The 19,735-nt window shown below is 42.9% G+C and overlaps 1 protein-coding gene across 5 annotated transcripts in view; it reads left to right on the top strand.

Annotated features, from left to right (window-relative positions):
• Positions 1 to 652: 652 nt before the first annotated feature.
• Positions 653 to 19,735, top strand: part of LOC140727541 (cell adhesion molecule DSCAM) — a 779,430-nt gene continuing 760,347 nt past the window's right edge. For 2 of the 5 annotated variants that reach the window (XM_073045005.1, XM_073045008.1), the window contains exon 1: positions 1,619 to 2,130. In XM_073045005.1, coding sequence (XP_072901106.1) covers positions 2,088 to 2,130 — 43 coding nt within the window. In that variant the 5' untranslated portion in view covers positions 1,619 to 2,087. Of the gene's footprint in view, positions 739 to 813; positions 914 to 1,618; positions 2,131 to 19,735 lie in introns of those variants that run through there. The other 3 variants (XM_073045003.1, XM_073045002.1, XM_073045004.1) reach the window with 3 other exon arrangements.

Raw genomic sequence — 19,735 nt, 5'->3', positions numbered from 1 at the left:
ACTGCCTTTAAAGCTGGAATATTCTACTTTATTCAAAGGCTTGAATATGTGTGGAAAGATCCTTCTAACACTGCAGGTACCAGACTGTGCAGAAATCACAGGCAATCCACAGGAATCAATTGATGCCTGCTAGTGTCTTCTAAATACCAGTAAAAATTACTGACCCTTTATCCTATGTAGTTTATTAAGCAAAGATACATAGCTTTCACTGGACTAATTTCACAACTAAAAATCCCATTTAATAAACGGAATATAACATATCTGCTCCATTATAGTAGATGGATGTGACCGTATGTTTGGATGGGCTATCGTTAGAGAGAGAGAGAGAAATGTTTGAACTCTATATATGGTACACTGGGTGCCCATGTGGTGTCTTTAAAGGTGCAAGATAACTTCTCCGGCCTTTAAGCACAGTAATGGGTTAAGATGCAGCAATCCTTTATGCACGCCGTGTACGAATATTCCGACCATGCTCCACCGAGAGGAGAGACACGGTTTACACCGGTAAAGTTGCACGGTGCACGCTGGACTCGGGGGAGTACCTCTGCCCCACTCAGTGCAGGAAGGCGAGACTTGGTTTAGAGTTTAAACCCGGGGAGATGGTTTTATTTTGGCAAGTTTGGCAAGTAGAAATGTCAAGCATCACCAGGAGACGCCCTCAACACAACCCGAAGAGTGCTGTCAACGGCGGGCAATGAGAGAGTGACACCCAGTGACATTAACGGCACAAAGGCAGAGGTGGGGCTAAAAAATGACCAACAGTCTTGTGAAATCCAATTGAAAGCGCAAGTAACGAGGGCTTGAATAAATGGTGGGCGGAGAAGCAGGCAGTTTGGAATGCTGTTGCGTCTAGGATTGGAAGGGTTAATATTAATTGGTGTTTTATTCGCTCGAGTTCTCATAAACTGGAAAAGTAAGCTGAATATCCATCTATAAATACAATATTTAGATAAGAGTTAAATATGATTTAATATTTACACAGGCGCCGTCCACATTATAAATATTAGGCGAGTAAGAGTTGATATTTCTGTATAAATATTAAAAAAAGATACTTCATTTAAAATCACCTTTTAAGGAGTGAGTGTGCTAACGGTCTATACGTATCGGAGATGTTAGAGCGGCGTGAAAGTCTTTCATTTATTTTAAATGTCCAACTCAATTACATCCACTCGAGCTTGGTTTCCGGGAAAAGATGGGTTGTCAGTGTTTGAGCTGCCGGCGAGTAAAGCGGCGGCTATTCGTTCCAGGTAGTTTAGCTCACCAATTCCATTAATGCTGACCGGATTTCTTGCAGTGAGCGAGGCGAAAAGGAGAGAAAAAAATTTGGGCTCTGCTTCTTTAAGATTAAAGCGCGTCTCTTCCCCCCCCCCCCCCCCCGGATAAATATATAGTTAAAGCTGTAACCAGAATATATTCGATATAGGATGAAGGCTTTCATGTTGTCCTTCGTTGTCCTTTCAGCCTGAGGGGGAGAGAGAGGGGAAATCTGCTGAAAGCCAGTCTACAGCGACGAAAGGGTTAAGCTGCTTGGAGACTGGGAGTGGGTTAATGGGTTGTGATCTAATAGTATCAGGCGTTGGTTTAGCGCCGGGATCAATGTGATTAAAGCTGTTGGAAGATGTGGATGTGCTGTATGGTGTTGAATTGGGAGGCTGATTACAGAGCTGACTGTGGTGGTGGAGCGCTTTACCTGTCGACCTGCTTCCGACCTGCTGCTGCCGCCAGTACTGGTGCTGCTGTTGTCAGTGCTTTCTGTGTCCCAGCACACCTGGCCGTCTCCAGGGGCTGCACACACCCTCTGAATCTCTGATCCGGCTATTTTTGTTTGCACTCAAGAGAAGGGAAGAGAGGAGATCAGGTTTTAAGGACACGACCAGCAAAGACATATCTTACAGCCCCAGCATAAAGGGCTACCAAAGCAAGCTGGTTTGATCTCCAGTGCCTGTGGTAAACCAAGAGCTTTCTCTCTCTCCCTCCCTCTCCCTCTCTCTGTGTGGATGTTAACCTTCACATACAGTAACAAATTTTACATTACAGAAGACGGGGAAGTGCACAGGGATCACTGCAAGAAGGACAAAGCCTAGGGCATGTGGATCGTGGCAACCCTCTTACTCCACAGCATCCTGAATGGTGAGTTGGTTAATGAAATAGTCCCTTTGCACATTAAGGTTGTGGGATGACAGAGAATGTTTCTTTACGTTTCCTTCTACACAGTGATCAGCAGGAGTCAGAAAAATTGCAGGGTAATCATTTAAAGTAGCTTACCAGGCAGAGTTAGCCTGGTACTATCATACAACAAATGCAGGCATGTATTTTGTCTTTTTTTTTGCTGATATCTATATGCCTAGCAATATATGCTGCAATTAATCAACATTATAAACATTTCTGTTGATTTATACACACATCTCTGATGATTTTATATGAAATGTGTTCTCAGACAAAAGAGACAAGTGAGGTGACCATTTAGAATGGTATCTCTCTATATATGTACGTATACATCCTTATATTTGTATGTATGGTATGTCCATACATGATTTCAATACATTATTATGGGTCTAAAATGTGAGAACGATAATATAGAGAAACTAAGATTGTGTCAGAAAAGGCAAAATTGAAGCAGCTTGAGATTAGCAAGACGTATATTTCTAGTTGGCTCAGATTAAGGAAGGAAGATATTTAAAAGGAAAATTAAAGAAATGCAACTTTTGCAGGATTGGGGTCTGTGGATGCAAGGAGGCAGGTTGCGGAAGAGTGGCTTTTTTTTGGAAAACTTGGTCACATCCATATTTCAAAAGGCAGAGATGATAATAGACAGGCATTAACGGCCGAGGTCCACTTTGACTTCTTACTACACGGCACGTTTGCTAGTTAAATTCAATGCCGACGAGAAGGATGAATGAGTGAAGGTAGCTGGCACGGAGGCTGGTTAGATAAATGACCCTCAATTTGCTTTGCAGCTGAAGTTTATTTTTGACTCCGGGAGCTTGTGAGCAAGATTTAAGTGTGAGACAGCATTGCTATTTATAGAATCCTGTTCTTAAATGAATTGCATTTGAGCAAAGTCACCTCAATGCTAAATGCCAACCCTCCAGAGCTTTCCAGTAACAGAAGAGTACACATGCACACCCACAAACTAGAAGCTGCTCCTTTAAATGTCTAAATATTCTTCAAGGATTTGGTTTCCAAAACCTGAATCTAAAGGGTTAAATGTTATTTTAATTTATTGTTCTCTCATAGCTGCATCCATGAAGGCAGAATGCAAACAATTTTTGACTGTTATATACCTATGAAGCAAAATGACCCTTGATGCCTGCTGTTCATAGAATTGGATCATTTCGCTAACAAATTATTTCTAGAAACTGCTGGTTGATTCTTCTCCAAGTCTGTATAGAAAGGCATGAGACTGTGATAACCGATCAGTTTATTTAATAAGAATTGCCGTCTCTGTTCCTGTGAACAGTCTTTTTAAAAAATTTTGCTGCGTTTATTTCAAATTCTCTCTCTCGAGTAAGATGTTATGTAAAAGCAAAATTACTCCGTTTAAAAGCTGTCAGCTCTGATTGAAGTAGTTTGACTCTTCCTCGCTCACTTGCTGAGGCTCCCAACAGTTCCCCTCAAGTGATTATGCTAATTGGTGTTTGATCAAATGATTAAATTATAATTCGATTAATCCTGCGAGCTAAATGCTTCAAAGACATTTCCATGCTCCTAGCAGGTTTTTCCATTTTGCCCCTTTGTTTCTTACTTGGGCATAATTTTTAAACCATTGCAAACTAAATACATTTCCACAAAATAAGCCTACAGTTGGAGTGGCATCGGATAAGGTTAAAATGAAAAACTGCAGAACAACATTTCACGGTGTTGCAGGTTCATAGTTAAAGGCTGTTGAAGACTGTAGTGAAAGATGTTAAATTGATTGTCAGGCTATGATATGATTCCATATGTTTTGAGCTTACTTTGAGCATTCATCACATCGTAATGACAGACAACCTAAATGACTTATGAAAAAGAATTCTAATTTTGGACTTATGAAAAATGGATTTTAAGCATTCTATTTGAAACAAATAGTGGAAAGGAGAGCATAAAGCTGAGGCTGGAAAATGAGCCGGTTAATGGGAAAACTGGCAGTTATTTGTCACACGGTACAATCTGTCCTTTCTGTTATTTTTGGGTCTGCACTGGTGATGTTAGGTTTACACGCCTTTTAGGATGTGCATGAGGAGAGGATTACAGGGCTGCCATTTGTAAATGCAAAGGTGAGAATGTGGTACAAGCTGTGGTAGGGAGGCAATGCACAGGAAGCCCATCTCCCTCTTCTCCAATCACCTCGCGTACTCTTCTCCGTGAGACGGGAGAGAAGATTGTAGGCAGGGTTCTCCCTCGCAGCTTAATCCTATCTCCTCGTGGCACTTTTCAGAACAGTATAGGCACAGACACGAAGCAGAAATGCCTGTCTGTCCCCTATGTGGGTTTATTAAGGTGTGTAGACCTATATACGATTGTGTGTTAAGTATGGGGTAAAGAGCAGTGGGGGGAGAAAATGGAAAGTGTGATAATAAAATACTATTTATGAGGCTGTTTTACCTAGATAGCCACTTGTTTTTAATGTATTGTGTGGAGAATAAGATAGCTATTGATCCCATGAATATATTATGCTAATGTTATCTCAGTTCTTTGACAGCATATATTTCTAGTTAGATGTGGGAAACGGTTTCCTTGTATTATTAAATTGCCTGGTTCTGGCACTGGTGAACAATTTAAGATAGAAAGCCTTTTCTTTAAACAAATTGTATTTAATAGGTATCCAATTAAGTTTAAGTTAGCACCAAGCGGAGGCTAGGCTGTGTAAAATACATTTTTATGTCTGGAAGGAGGAGGCTGTTTACTGCTCCTTTCTCTGCTTCAGTCCTCCTACCTCTCGGGAGAGTGTCAGATTATGAATCTACCCAGTGCCAAAGAGAAGAGCCTGTTGCTTGGGGATAAATGAGCTGAATGTTTAGGGTTACAGTGGTGACTCCTAGTGTGTTGTATTGTCAAGGCAATGCAGAAGGAGAGCTTGCAGAGCGTATAAACCTCCAGCAACCTGAATTTTTCACTGCCGTTTGTTTGGCATGTGCACAAAACAGTCTCACATAATCTCAGATTCACACTCCCTTCACTATCACCTCGTACCCCTTCCCAAAAAAATTGATGCCAGCTCATGAGAGTTTATCTACCACATCCCCTAGCTACAAAAATTTGCAACAACAAGCAACAACAAATCTCATTAACAGTATTTATATAACACCTTTTAGCACATTAAAAATTCCTAGGACTCTCATCCTTAAATATTACTAAGCAAAATTTGACCTTGATTGTCAGGCAGTTTGATTGAGGAATTAGAAGTAAAGACGCTTCTTTAAATGGGTGTGAGACGTAAAATTTAAGAATTGGAATTTTGCATGAGACCTTTCAATATACTGTATCAGATTATTTCTGGTTCTTGGTGGGCCTATTCCTCTGCTCTTTCATCTTAGCTCTAAGTTATACTCAGTGGCTACTGTATTAGGTATACCAGCTCATTAATGCAAATATCTAATCAACCAATCATGTGGAAGCAACTCTATGTATAAAAGCCTCCAGACATGCTCTAGAGGTTCAGTTATTGTTCAGATTAAGCATCAGAATATGGGAAGAAATGTGATCTAAGTGACTTTGGCTGTGAAGTGATTGTTGGTGCCAGATGGGGTGGTTTGAGTATCTCAGAAAGTGGTGATCTCCTGGGGTTTTCAGACACAAGTCTCTAGAGTTTACAGAAAATGGTGCAAAAACAAAAAAAAAAAAATCCAGTGGGCAGCAGTTCTTGGGGGGGGGGGGGGGGGAAGAAACCTTTACTAATGACAGAGATCAGAGGCGAATGGCTGGACTGTTTCAAGGAGATAGGAAGGCCACAGTAATTCAGACAACTATGTTACAACAATGATGTGCAGAAGAGCATCTCTGAATACATGTTGAACATTGAAGTGGATGGGCTACAGCAGCAGAAACTGTGAACATACGTTCATTAGCCTCTTTACTATGTACAGGAACTACTTAATAAAGTGGTCACAAAGTGTATTTACTCAAGAGTATTCCCTATTCCCTTTGATTCTTTTTCCTCCATGCCTAGAGGCAATGAAGTTCAGTTTGCAACTGCCTACTAACCAATGAATTCTGCAAAGAAAGCTAGGATAAAGATTAGCTTTATTGGTTGTATGTTAATTGAAACATACAATGAAATGCATTGTTTGCATCAAGGATCTGTGGGGGCAGCCCACGAATGTTGACTTGCTTCCAGTGTCAAAGTAGTATGCCCACAATTTACTAACCCTAATTCACACGTCTTTGGAATGTGGGTGGAAACTGTTGCACATGGAGGAAACCGCAGGGTCATAGGGAGAAAGCACAATCTCCTGAAAGGCAGCAGTGGGAACTGGAGCCCTGTCTTACAAAGTTCAAAGTAAATTTATTATCAAAGTGCATGTATGTCACCATGAGATTCATTTTCTTGCAGGCATACTTGATAAATCCATGATAGAATAATAACCATAATGAAATCTATGAAAGACTGCACCAGCTTGGGTGTTCAAGCTGTATACAACAGACTGTGCAAATATAGAAATATCAAGAACACGAGATGAAGGGTCTGTGAAAGTGAGTCCAAGGGTGGCGGGAGCATTTCATTGTTGGGGCTGTCTGATTCAAGAGCCTGATATTTGATGGGTAAAAGCTGATGGTGTGGGTACTGAGGCTCCTGTTCTTTCTTCCTGAAGGTGCAGCTGGCCCTGTAAAGTGTTACATTGACAACTACGCTGCCGTACCCTCCTTTAGAAGGAAGCCTAATTTTCAGGATCCCCTCATCTGGCTCAACAGTCCTGCATATTTTCCCCCCTTTTAAGTTTATACCCAGTTCCCCTTTAATAGTTCGTTTCAAATCACTTATCATCCTTTGAAGCAATGCAATTGAAATCATAGCAGCTTTGGTGAATGAAATAATTTGGCCTCATCTGTGTTTTATTTGCAAGTTATTTAAAAGCTTTGTGCATTTCTTGGCAATTCATCTCCTAATTGAAACCATTCTTCCCCCCCCCCCCCCCCCAATCACTATCAAGGGAGGGCAGTTCACACGCAAAATCAAGCGGATGAAGTGGGAATCTTGAGTTCAAAGGCTAAAATTAATTTAAATAAGCTTGAGATTTAATCCTTTGATGGCAGGCAGGGAGATGAGGTGAATTGTCTAGTCCACCTTAAGAGGCCAAAATGTGGGATCATTTCCTTTGCTAGGGTGCAGTGCCCAGTCTCCCTTAAGATGTTAAGGGTGTGTGACCCCTGCCCTTCTCCCATGATGGCTCAAATAACATGAGGAGAACTGGCTGAGTCACTTTTGATCGTATTGCTATGGATACTTATTTTTCAGTGTCATTTGACAGCTGTTGTTCCAAACCAATGCAAAGGTGATGTTAACATTGAGTTAATACAAATGTCACTCACTGAGAGCTTTCGCAGTCCTTTGCTCAAGTTTGTAAAAACCGAAATAGGCCGCAAAACCAGCTTCATCCCTGATTAAATTAATCAGCAAATTGAGGATTTTGCTCTTTGTATCTATTTACTAGGAAGCTCCAAAATTAAGCTGCTTCCCTTCAGCTCCAGGAGACTAACAGGCTCATTGAAATGAAAAATAAATAATTAAAGAGAAACAGAGCTAAGTTGTAATATTTCTAGCAAATAGTTTAGTATTGTTTTTAAAAGTTATACAGCATTTTGCTTCTTCGCACCAGCTTATTAACAGGTGGTGAATAAGGGCCAAATTAAATGTTTTTTTTTGTATAAGCACCTAATTTTAGTTGCATTGATAAAGATGCATGTCCCTGGCCTTCATAGGTAAAATGAGATTTGGACTTAAAAATTCTGCTGTGTTGGATTGATTCATGAATGTTCTCCCCTGCCCTTTCCAATTACTGAAAATGAGTGAGCACGATCTTGAAGGGGAAATTAGTTTGCAAACAGAGGCAGATAGGGTATAATTTTGTGGCTGGGTCACCAGTTGCATTCTGAATTGCCCGTGCTTCCCCCAAGCTTTGGCTGTTTCTACCTCTGATGACGCACCTTTTGCATTGCGTGCATGTAACCCTGGACAATTTGGGCTTTCAGACTCAATGAGATCAGTGCAGATATATGGAACAGGTGGCAGAGAAGGGGCACCAGCAGTGGACGGTGACCTGGGTGTAGACACACCCAGCCCTTACACACCAGGCACGGTCATTTGATTGCAAACAATTGGTTTATTGATCATTACAAAATGTCTCTCTGGTGCTTCCTCCTCCCTCCCCTCTCCCTGCCCTTTTACCCAACCAGGATTCCCCTCTCCCTGCCCCCTTCCCACTTGCAGTCCACAATAGAGACCCATATCAGAATCAGATTTTTCATGTATCATGAAATTTATTATTTTTTTTGCGGCAGCAGTGCAATAAATAAAATTATGACAGGATTTGCAAAAGTCCTATGTTTCTAAGACTTTTGCACAGTAGTGTAAAACTTTAAAAAATTTATGAAAGCAGTATATCTAACCATTCCTAAGTGTCTCAAATTACATTGTCAACTCTCCACTGATGGGCCTGACCTGTCGAGAAAATGCAGTCCCTTGCATCTCACTTATTAAATAATTTTAAAGTCAGAAGAGAAGCCAACCTTGAGTGAAGTTTATCCAATTGCCTCATTCCATTAATAACAATTTAGTTGCATTCTCATTTCTGGAAATGTTAGCATTCTCCATGTGACCACCTGAGCCATTATTTCAAGGAACACACACAAAACGCTGGAGGAACTCAGCAAATTGGGCAGCGTCAATGGAGGGAAATAACAGTTATGTTTTGGGCTGAGATCCGTCATCAGGACTCCTGATGACCCTTTAGAAACATAGAAACATAGAAAATAGGTGCAGGAGTAGGCCATTCGGCCCTTTGAGCCTCTACCACCATTCAGTATGATCATAGCTGATCATCCAACTCAGAACCCTGTACCTGCTTTCTCTCTATGCCCCCGATCCCTTTAGCCACAAGGGCCATATCTAACTTCCTCTTAAATATAGGCAATGAACCGGCCTCAACTGTTTCCTGTGACAGAGAAGTCCACAGATTCACCACTCTGTGTGAAGAAGTTTCTCCTCATCTCGATCCTAAAAGGCTTCCCCTTTATCCTTAAACTGTGACCTCTCATTCTGGACTTCCCCAACATTGGAAACAATCTTCCTGCAGCTAGCCTGTCCAATCCCTTTAGAATTTTATACTTTTCAATAAGATCCCCCCTCAATCTTCTAATTTCCCGTGAATTTAGTCAGACTTCATATGTACTAATAAAGGTTTTTGGCCCAAAAGGTCAACAGTTAATTTCCCTCCAATGGTACTGCCTAACTTGCTGTGTTCCTCCAACATTTTGTGTGTGTATTCCTCAAGATTTCCAGAAGTATCACTTGTGCTTATGATCTATTACTTCAGTGGCAACCTATAGAACAGGGCATCAGACTAAATGGAGAATCTGTGGTTTTCTTGAAATTTCATTGACTTACAGAGATCCTTGGGTGATTTTCAGGCTCATAGATTTCAGAGAATTGACAAAATGGTTCTGGTGCAGAAGGAAGGAGACCACTCTGCCCATTACATTAATACTGGCTCCTAGTGTACATTCTCATCAATCCACACTTTTTCTATAGCCTGCAAATCATTCTCTTTTTAAGTGCCTATTCAAAGGCATTACTTGATTCTATTTTTACTGCAGGCAGTCGGAATTTTGAGAAATTTTCATTTATTATGCTGTTGGTTGGTGCTGCCCTTGGTCTGTGCCATGTCACTGGGCTGTAGTGTTGTCATGTGGAAGATGAAGTGGACGTGAGATTCTGCAGATGCTGGAGCTCCAGAGCAACACACACAAAAATGCTGGAGGAGCTCAGCAGGTCAGGCAGCATGAATGGAGATGAATAAAGGGTTGACATTTTGAGCCGAGACCCTTCATCAAGGTTGGAAAGAAGCCAGAAAAGGAATGTGGGGTGAAGGGAAGGAGTAGAAGCTAGAGGGTGATAGATGAAAGCAGGTGAGGGGAGAAGTGGGAGGGGGATAGCGTGATAATATCACCAAGACCAAGGAGATGGTGGTGGACCTTAGGAGATCTAGGCCTCATATGGAGCCAGTGATCATTAATGGAGAATGTGTGGAGCAGGTTAAGACCTACAAGTATCTGGGAGTACAGTTAGACGAGAAGCTAGACTGGACTGCCAACACAGATGCCTTGTGCAGGAAGGCACAGAGTTGACTGTACTTCCTTAGAAGGTTGGCGTCATTCAATGTCTGTAGTGAGATGCTGAAGATGTTCTATAGGTCAGTTGTGGAGAGCGCCCTCTTCTTTGTGGTGGCGTGTTGGGGAGGAAACATTAAGAAGAGGGACGCCTCACGTCTTAATAAGCTGGTAAGGAAGGCGGGCTCTGTCGTGGGCAAAGTACTGGAGAGTTTAACATCGGTAGCTGAGCGAAGGGCGCTGAGTAGGCTACGGTCAATTATGGAAAACTCTGAACATCCTCTACATAGCACCATCCAGAGACAGAGAAGCAGTTTCAGCGACAGGTTACTATCGATGCAATGCTCCTCAGACAGGATGAAGAGGTCAATACTCCCCAATGCCATTAGGCTTTACAATTCAACCGCCAGGACTTAAGAACTTTTTAAAAGCTATTATTAATGCTTTTTGAGATAGTGATTTAGATGCATAACATATTTTTTACTGAGTTAAGTATTGTATGCAATTAGTTTTGCTACAACAAGTGTATGGGACATTGGAAAAAAAGTTGAATTTCCCCATGGGGATGAATAAAGTATCTATCTATCTATAAGCTGGGAGGTGAAAGGTGGAAAAGTTAAAGGACTGAAGAAGAAGAAGGAATCTGAGATGGAGCGGATGTAGGTGTCAAATAGCTTGCTCTGGTCTAGATGTCTGTCGCATTGTGAACCTGGTCTGGAGCATTTGATTTGTTTAATGTTAAAATTGTTTTCTGTCCTCTGTAATTGTAACAATGACTGCAGTTCTCAATGTTTAAACTCATTTGGGCAGGTACATGGACAAGAAAGGTTTAGGTGTCCGTGGGCCATACATTGACAAATGGAACTAGCTTGGTTAGGAATCTTGGTTAGCAAGGGTGAGTTGGGCTGAAGGGCCTGATAACTCTGCCTCTAAGCAACTGTCATACATTTTCATTCCCATGGATCTTTCATGTGCTCAGGAGAATGACTGAATTATTTTGCAATGAAGCACTCTTGTAGTGTAGTTATAATGTAAGATGCATATTAGCCAATTTGTGCACAGCGTATTTGCATAAACAGTAATGCTATAATGAACAAATAATCTGATATTAGTTATTTTTGTTTGAGGAATAGACACTGAACATTCTGAGAGAAAAGGCCTGGCTTCTCCGTGAATGTGATAAGGAATTTATTATTCCAATTATAGAAATTACTAGTTTAGCCTTCAACTTCACAGCATGAACATTGACTCCTCTAGCCTCCAGTAATTTCTCCCTTCCACTTTTCTTTCTTCCCCCCATTCTGGCTTCCCTCTTACATCTTCTCCTCTCTGCACCTGCCTATCACCTCCCTCTTGTACCTCTCCTTCTTCCCTTTCTCCCTTGGTCCACTCTCCTGTCCTATCAGATTCTTCAATCAGCTTTTTACCTTTCCTACCTATCATATCCCAGTTTCTCATTTCATCTCCCCACCCTCTCACCTGGCTTCACCAATCACCTTCTAGCATGTACTCCTTCCCCTCCCTCCCCCCACCTTATTCTGGCTTCTTCCCCCTTCCTTTCCAGTCTTGAAACATCGCCTGTCTATTTTTCTCCATAGATAATGTCTGACCTTCTGAATTCCTCCAGAATTCTATCTAGATTTCTAGCGTCTGCAGAATCACTTGTGTTTGCTGGTTTACCATTCAGTTTAATGCATCCTCTAGAAGATGGCCAACTGGACAGTGACCTGCAGTCTTACACGGGAAGGACTGAGGGTGCAAGCTTTGAGCTTGTTCGCTTCAATTGTTTGCACGATTTGTGGTTTTGTTTTCCTTTCTCTTACGCATTGTGTGTTGGTCTTTTATTTTTATTTTTCTTTATTTGGATTCTTTTGGGTTGCTTGCTTCATGGCTACCTGTGAGCAAGCAAATCTCTAGGTTGTATAATTTGTGCATTCTTTGATAATAAATGTACTTGAATCTTGTTTTGCCAACCCAAAGGGGAGTAATGATACTCGTGCTAATCCTCTATATAAAGAAAAGATAAATAAGATGTCTGCCCTTGAATAACATCAAAGGTATGTTGGCATTTGATGCAGGCAATTTCTTTCTCTTCCCTTTTCTTGGCTGGTAGTGAGAAGCAACGTCCAAAGGCACCACGGCCTTGTCGTAGGGTTTGGAGGCCTGCGTGCTTCAATGACCCAGAGAGCTATGTTGACTGGAGTCAGGGCTTTATGCTTTGGCTCTTGGTTGGGTCACCCATGCCAAACAGGTCAACGGGGAGAGGGCAGACTAAGAGCAGTCCACTGATTCTCCAGGTTCAGGGGTTCAGTTCAAGGCTAACAATCCTGACTGGTCAAACAAAACTGTTACCAAGACAGCAATGGAGAATCCTCCTGCATCTGAATGTGATAGTATTCCTGAGTCCCCACCTGGGACTTGCATGACGGATGGTAAACTAAGAGGAAGATACTGACAAGATGAAGGAAGCCGTGAATGCCGCCAGAGATGGAGGGCCTTCATTTCTGCCCTAAGCACCAGCGGTGTAACGGCAAAAAAAGAAAGCAGGAAGCATACTGAGTTCAATTATCGTGACATGTTTTACCAGATGGTGACACACTATCAATTGCTCAGGCTGCAAGAGATGAGAGAAACAGGAAGCTAAGAACTATATCAACACAATGTTGGAGGAACTTAGCGGGCTTTGGTCGCATGTAATGCAAGGAAGGCCATGCTGGGCAGTAAGGGAACTGAAGTGTCCATTGTTTGTTTAATCCTGAGTGGCAGACATTCAGTTTCACTGTGCAGGCTGTGTGACTGTGACAGAAGTTATTGGCTACTCCATGGGAATGTCTGATAGGTTTTGACATTGATTGTCAATTCAAGGGTTCAGCTGAAGATGTGGAGGGGTGGGGATGAAAGGAGTCAATGAGGTTAATTATTAACGATGACTTGAAGCTGACAGCTGGTAGGCAGGCTAAACAGGGCACAAGCCAGTGGCCAATGAAGAGCGACTGAAGGGATGCGCTCTAGTATTGCCTTGGAGACTTCACACCTCATTAATGCCTATCAAACTGAGACCCATTCTTCCTTTGCACTGAGAGCATGTGATTGGTGTGTTGTTTCCTTGGCAATGGCCTTTGCTTCATACAATCAGAGGAAAAAATACACTCAGTGGCTACTTTTCTAGGTACAGGAGTGGGACGCAGTGTGGTCTGCTGATGCTGGTAAGGTTTGACGTGTTGTGTATTCGGAGATGCTCTTCTGCACACTACTGTCGTAACGCATGGTTAATTGAGTTTTGGGCGGAGATGCATCAGCCTCCATCTGATGGCATGAATGTCAATTTCTCCTTCTGGTTAAAAAAATTTTTTCCCTCCCCTCCCCTCCCCTCTTCTTCCATTCCCTACTCTGGCCTCTTACCTCTTCTCACCTTCCTATTACCTCACCTCGGGTCCCCTCCTCTTTCCCTTTCTGCTATAGTTCACTCCCCTCTCCCATCAGATTCCTTCTTCTCCAGCCCTTTACCTTTCCTACCCACTTGGCTTCACCTGTCATCTTTTAGCTGTCCTCCTTCCCTTTCCCCCACCTTTTTGTTCTGGCCTCTTTACCCCTTCCTTTCCAGCCCTGAGGAAGGGACTCAGCCCGAAATGTCGACTGTTTATTCATTTCCACAGATGCTGCCTGACCCGCTGAGTTCCTCCAGCATTTTGTGTATGTTGCTGCAGAATATGAGATGTTGCTTCTCCAACATACTGAGACATCTCTTTATGAACTCTTCAGGTTGGACGTTGATGTGTCTCAGTTAAACTGTTGATTGTTTATTCCCCTCCACAGATGCTGCTTGACTTGCTGAATTCCTCCAGCATTTTATGTGTGTTGAATATGCACCTGTCATGATTGTATCCAACTGCCAGGCATTCATCAGGTTGATGTTGAGAGGACAGAGTGGCGAGGAGGTTTTTGTTGATCAGAGCAATGTATACAAAACGCTGGAGAAGCTCAGCAGGTCAGGCAGTACCTACAGAGAGGAATAAATGAACCAACCTTTCAGGCTGAGACCCTGCATCAGAACCAGAGTTTGCTTATCAGAGTAACTTCTATCTGTCTTGAAACTTAAGACCTGTACCAACTGGAAAATTTCAGGATTCCTGGTCATGTGGATATTAAAGTTCAAAGTACATATATATCACCATGTGCTACAAAGAGATTTATTTCCCTGGAGGCATGCACAATAAATCCTTAATAAAATAATTATCATATCAGAATCAATGAAAGACCGCACCAACTTGAGTGTTCAACCAATGTGCAAAAGACCATAAACTGTGCAAATACAAAAAGAAAGAAATAATAAATAAGCAATAAATATGAGAATATGAGATGAAGAGTCAATAGACAATAGACAGTAGGTGCAGGAGTAGGCTATTCGGCCCTTCTAGCCAGCACCACCATTCACTGTGATCATGGCTGATCATACACAACCAGTACCCCGTTCCTGCCCTCTCCCCATATCCCTTGACCCCGCTATCTATAAGAGCTCTATCTAACTCTCTCTTGAATGCATCCAGAGACTTGGCCTCCACTGCCTTCTGGGGCAGAGCATCCACATATCCACCACTCTCTGGGTGAAAAAGTTTTTCCGCATCTCTGTTCTAAATGGCCTACCCATTATTCTTAAACTGTGGCCTCTAGTTCTGGACTCACCCATCAGCGGGAACATGCTTCCTGCCTCCAGTGTGTCCAATCCCTTAATAGTCTTATATGTTTCAATCAGATCCCCTCTCATCCTTCTAAATTCCAGTGTATACAAGCCCAATTGCTCCAATCTTTCAACATATGACAGCCATTCCGGGAATTAACCTTGTGAACCTACGCTGCACTCCCTCAATAGCAAGAATGTCCTTCCTCAAAATTTGGAGACCAAAACTGCACACAATACTCCAGGTGGGGTCTCACCAGGGCCCTGTACAGCTGCAGAAGGACCTCTTTACTCCTATACTCAATTCCTCTTGTTATAAAGGCCAGCATGCCATTAGCTTTCTTCACTGCCTGCTGTACCTGCATGCTTGCTTTCATTGACTGATGTACAAGAACACCGAGATCTCATTGTACTTCCCCTTTTCCTAACTTGACTCCATTTAGATAGTAATGTGCCTTCCTGTTTTTGCCACCAAAGTGGATAACCTCACATTTATCCACATTAAACTGCATCTGCCATACATTTGCCCACTCACCCAACCTGTCCAAGTCGCCCTGCATTCTCATAACATCCTCCTGACATTTCACATTGCCACCCAGCTTTGCTAATGTTGCTTTTAAACCCTTCATCTAAATCATTAATGTATATTGTAAACATCTGCAGTCCCAGCACCGAACCTTGCGGTACCCCACTGGTCACAGCCTGCCATTCCGAAAGGGACCCATTAATCACAACTCTTTGTTTCCTGTCAGCCAGCCAATTTTCAATCCATGTCAGTACACTGCCCACAATACCATGTGCCCTAATTTTGCCCACTAATCTCCTATGTGGGACTTTATCAAAAGCTTTCTGGAAGTCCAGGTACATTACATCCACTGGATCTCCCTTGTCCATTTTCATAGTTACATCCTCAAAAAACTCCAGAAGATTAGTCAAGCATGATTTTCCCTTCATAAATCCATGCTGACTCGGACTGATCTTTCTACTGCTATCCAAATGTGTCGTAATTTCCTCTTTTATAATTGACTCCAGCATCTTTCCCACTACTGACGTCAGGCTAACCGGTCTATAATTCCCTGTTTTCTCTCTCCCTCCTTTCTTGAAAAGTGGGACAACATTAGCCACCTTCCAATCAGCAGGAACTGTTCCTGAATCTATAGAACATTGGAAAATGATTACCAATGCGTCCACGATTTCTAGAGCCACCTCTTTAAGTACCCTGGGATGTAGACCATCAGGTCCCGGGGACTTATCAGCCTTCAGACTCAACAGTCTATCCAACACCGTTTCTTGCCTAATATAAATTTCCTTCAGTTCATCCTTTACCCTAGTTCCTTTGGCCATTATTACATCTGGGAGATTGTTTGTGTCTTCCCTAGTGAAGACAGATCCAAAGTACCTGTTCAACTCATCTGCCATTTCTTTGTTCCCCATAATAAATTCACCCGTTTCTGTCTTCAATGGCCCAGTTTTGGTCTTAAGGGACTGAATGTCATTCCTCACCAACAGAGCCACCCACCCACTCTGCCAGTCAGTCTGTCCTTTCGATAAGATGTATACCTTGAATATTCATTTCCCAGGCCCTGTCCGCTTGAAGCCATGTCTCAGTTATTCCCACAACATCGTACTTGCCAATTTCCAACTGAGCCTCAAGCTCATCTACTTTATTCCTTATACTTCGTGCATTCATATATAATACTTTTAATTCGGTACTCCCCTCTCCTTTCATATCAATTCCTACTTCACTTGACCATACTGTATGATCTCTTCTTGAGCTTTCTACTCCATTGATTCTGTTGTCCTTTTTAACTTTTCTTATTTTCACTTTCCCTTTAACTCCATTCTTATATTTCCAGTTCATCCCCTCCCCCCCAATACTTAGTTTAAACACATCCGTGTTGCAGTGGCAAACCTGTCTGCCAGAATGCTGGTCCCCCGCCTATTAAGGTGCAACCCGTCCCTTTTGTACAATTCATCCCTACCCCAAAACAGATCCCAGTGGTCCAAGAATGTAAATCCTTGCTTCCTGCACCAGTTCCTCAGCCACACATTCAGATCCATTATCTCCCTGTTCCTGCCCTCTCCAGCCCGAGGACTGGAAGCAAACCAGAGATAACCACCCTGGAAGTCCTGCTTTTCAGCCTTCTTCCGAGTTCTCTGAAGTCCTGCTGCAGAATGTCCTTCCTCTTCTTCCTGATGTCATTTGTGCCGACGTGCACTACCACTTCCGGCTGTTCACCTTCACCCTTGAGGATTCCCTGCAATCAGTTCGTGATGTCCTGAATCCTAGCACCAGGGAGGCAACACACCATCCTTAAATCTCGCCTGTTGCCGCAGAAACCCCTTTCTGTACCTCTTACTATGGAGTCCCCTACTACCAAGGCTCTTCCTGATGTCTGGCTCCTCGGCTCTGCTTCTGCACCAATTTTCGGCTCGCAGACCTGTCCGCCTCTCAGACTGGCAGTATCTTCTGTCCTGACAACTTCCAAGAGGGTGAACCTGTTTATGAGAGGTACATCCCCTGGGGACTCCTGTACTTCAAGCATCCTTTCCTTCCTCATTGTTGCCCACTTTCTCTCTTCCGGTATCCTCGGTGTAATGACCTCACTGTAGGTCCTGTCCAGAAAACCCTTGTTTTTGTGGATAAACCTGAGGTCATCCAGTTCTTCCTTCATTTCTGCAACATGCTCCTTCAGAAGCTGAATCTGGGCACACTTTCCACAGCTGCAGCAGCCGGGTGCACCATCAGTGTCCCTGACCTCCCACATCATGCACATAGCACACTGAATCAGCTTAGCAGTCATGTCTTCACCCTCTGCAATTGTGCCTGGCGTAGTCTCCTCGCCGAAGACTCTCGAGCCAAAGACTAGCACTTTTCACACCAGGCCGCTTCCTGACAGAGTCCTTGAAAGAGAGTCCATAGGTATTGGCATTGTGTTTGTGAAGTGAAGGACATAGATATTTCTGCATGACTTGTCCATCAACATCTGTTTTGTCTTAGCAGCTCCATTGCTGTGCTCATGGGTATCATGAAGACTGGGCCTGTTATTTATATCAACTTGATTTTTAATCTCAAAGGAATTATAACACAACAAAAAAAAGCATGTCAACTTGATAATAGCTTGCATTCACCCTGTGCCTGAAAGGAAATGCCTAAAGGCTCCTGACAGAATGAAAATTACTGTGGTGCAGGCAGCAAGGTCAGGCAGATTGGGCCAATGGGTTGGTGTGAAATTGTGTGTATTTGAGGGGAATAAATTGCAGGAGGGTCTGAGTATGATTCCAAACCAGGAATGATTTCTTCCCAGGATCAGGAATTCTGTGGCCATTGTGTATACATAATGACATCAGCTAAAAACACTCTTGAGTTTGGAGAGGAAAGGTAAGGAATGAGTAGGATTGGAAAAATGGTGGACCTGAGTTTTGTGGTGGATCTGAGAGGAACAATACCAGAGATCCAAGAGATTCTGCAGATACTGGAAACCCAGAGTGACACATGCAAAATGCTGGAGGAACTCAGCAGGTCAGGCAGCATCTATGGGAATGAATGAACAGACATTTTGGGTTGAGACCCTTCATCAGGACTGGAACGAAATAGAGAAGATGCCAGAATACGAAGGTGGGGAAGGAGGACAAGCTAGAAGCTGATCAGTGAAGCCATGTGGATGGGGGATGGGGATGAAGTAAGAAGTTAGGAGGTTATAGGTGGAAACGGCAAAGGGCTGGAGAAGAAGGAAGGGCATCAGGGAGAAGGATAAGGGGTAAGAGACCAGAGTGGAGAATTGAAGGAGGAAGAGAACATTACCAGAGGCTGGAGAAATCGATGTTCATGCCCTCAGATTGGAGGCTTCCTCAGCAGAATAGGAGGTATTGCTCCTCCAACATAAGAGCGGCATCATCATGGTAGAAGGTGAAGCTGTGGACCAACGTGTTGGCACAGGAACGGGGATAGGAAGCGAAAGAGTTGGCCTTTGGGAAATTCTTTTTGCAGCCGGAGCAGTCCCCCAATCTACGTTGGGTCTCACCAGGGCAGAGGAGGCCGCATCAGGGGCACTGTATACTGTAGACAATCCCAAACGGTTTGCAGGTGATGTGTCATCTCACCTGGAAAGACTGCTTGGGGCCCTGAATTGAGGTGAGGAAGGAGGTGAACGTGCAGGTGTAGCACTTTGACCGCTTGCTAAGATAAGTGCCAGGAGGGATGTATAGTAATAGCAGGTTTGATAATTGCCACATTTCCATCACTGGAAATCAGATTCTGAATTAGGATTGGGGCTTTGCAGAGGAGCAACGTGAAACACATTGATTAACATAGTGCTCAGAGCACAGCACTGGCTTTTATTTTGGTTTTTGGAAATGTTTCCTGTTTGGGTGGCAGAAGATGTGCAGTCACCTCCATCCTGGTGGTCTTCAATATGTACTTCAGGGAGTGCGAAGCGCAGAAACAAATGTCACTGTGATGATTGTAACGTCTGGTATCAATTGTTTGGTGACAATAAAGTATAATGGTAAATGGTAAAGATGCTTTCTGACCTCTGAGGTACATTTGTGTTACCTTCACTGTTGTAATGCAGAGAAAGAAGCAGGTAGTTTGTGCACAGCAAGATCCTACTTTACAATGAGATGAAGAGCCTTCATTTCAAGGTGAACGTTGATTAGAACTTGGGGCAATGCTCGGGCTCTTTTATTTGTAACAGTATCATGACTATCCCTTTCCCTAACTTACCGTACTCCAAAAGTAACTTTATTGGC

The sequence above is a fragment of the Hemitrygon akajei genome, chromosome 5 (assembly GCF_048418815.1).
Source record: "Hemitrygon akajei chromosome 5, sHemAka1.3, whole genome shotgun sequence".
Lineage (NCBI taxonomy): Eukaryota > Metazoa > Chordata > Chondrichthyes > Myliobatiformes > Dasyatidae > Hemitrygon > Hemitrygon akajei.
The sequence above is the reverse complement of the archived record's forward strand: the minus strand, read 5'-3'. Positions and strand labels throughout refer to the sequence as shown.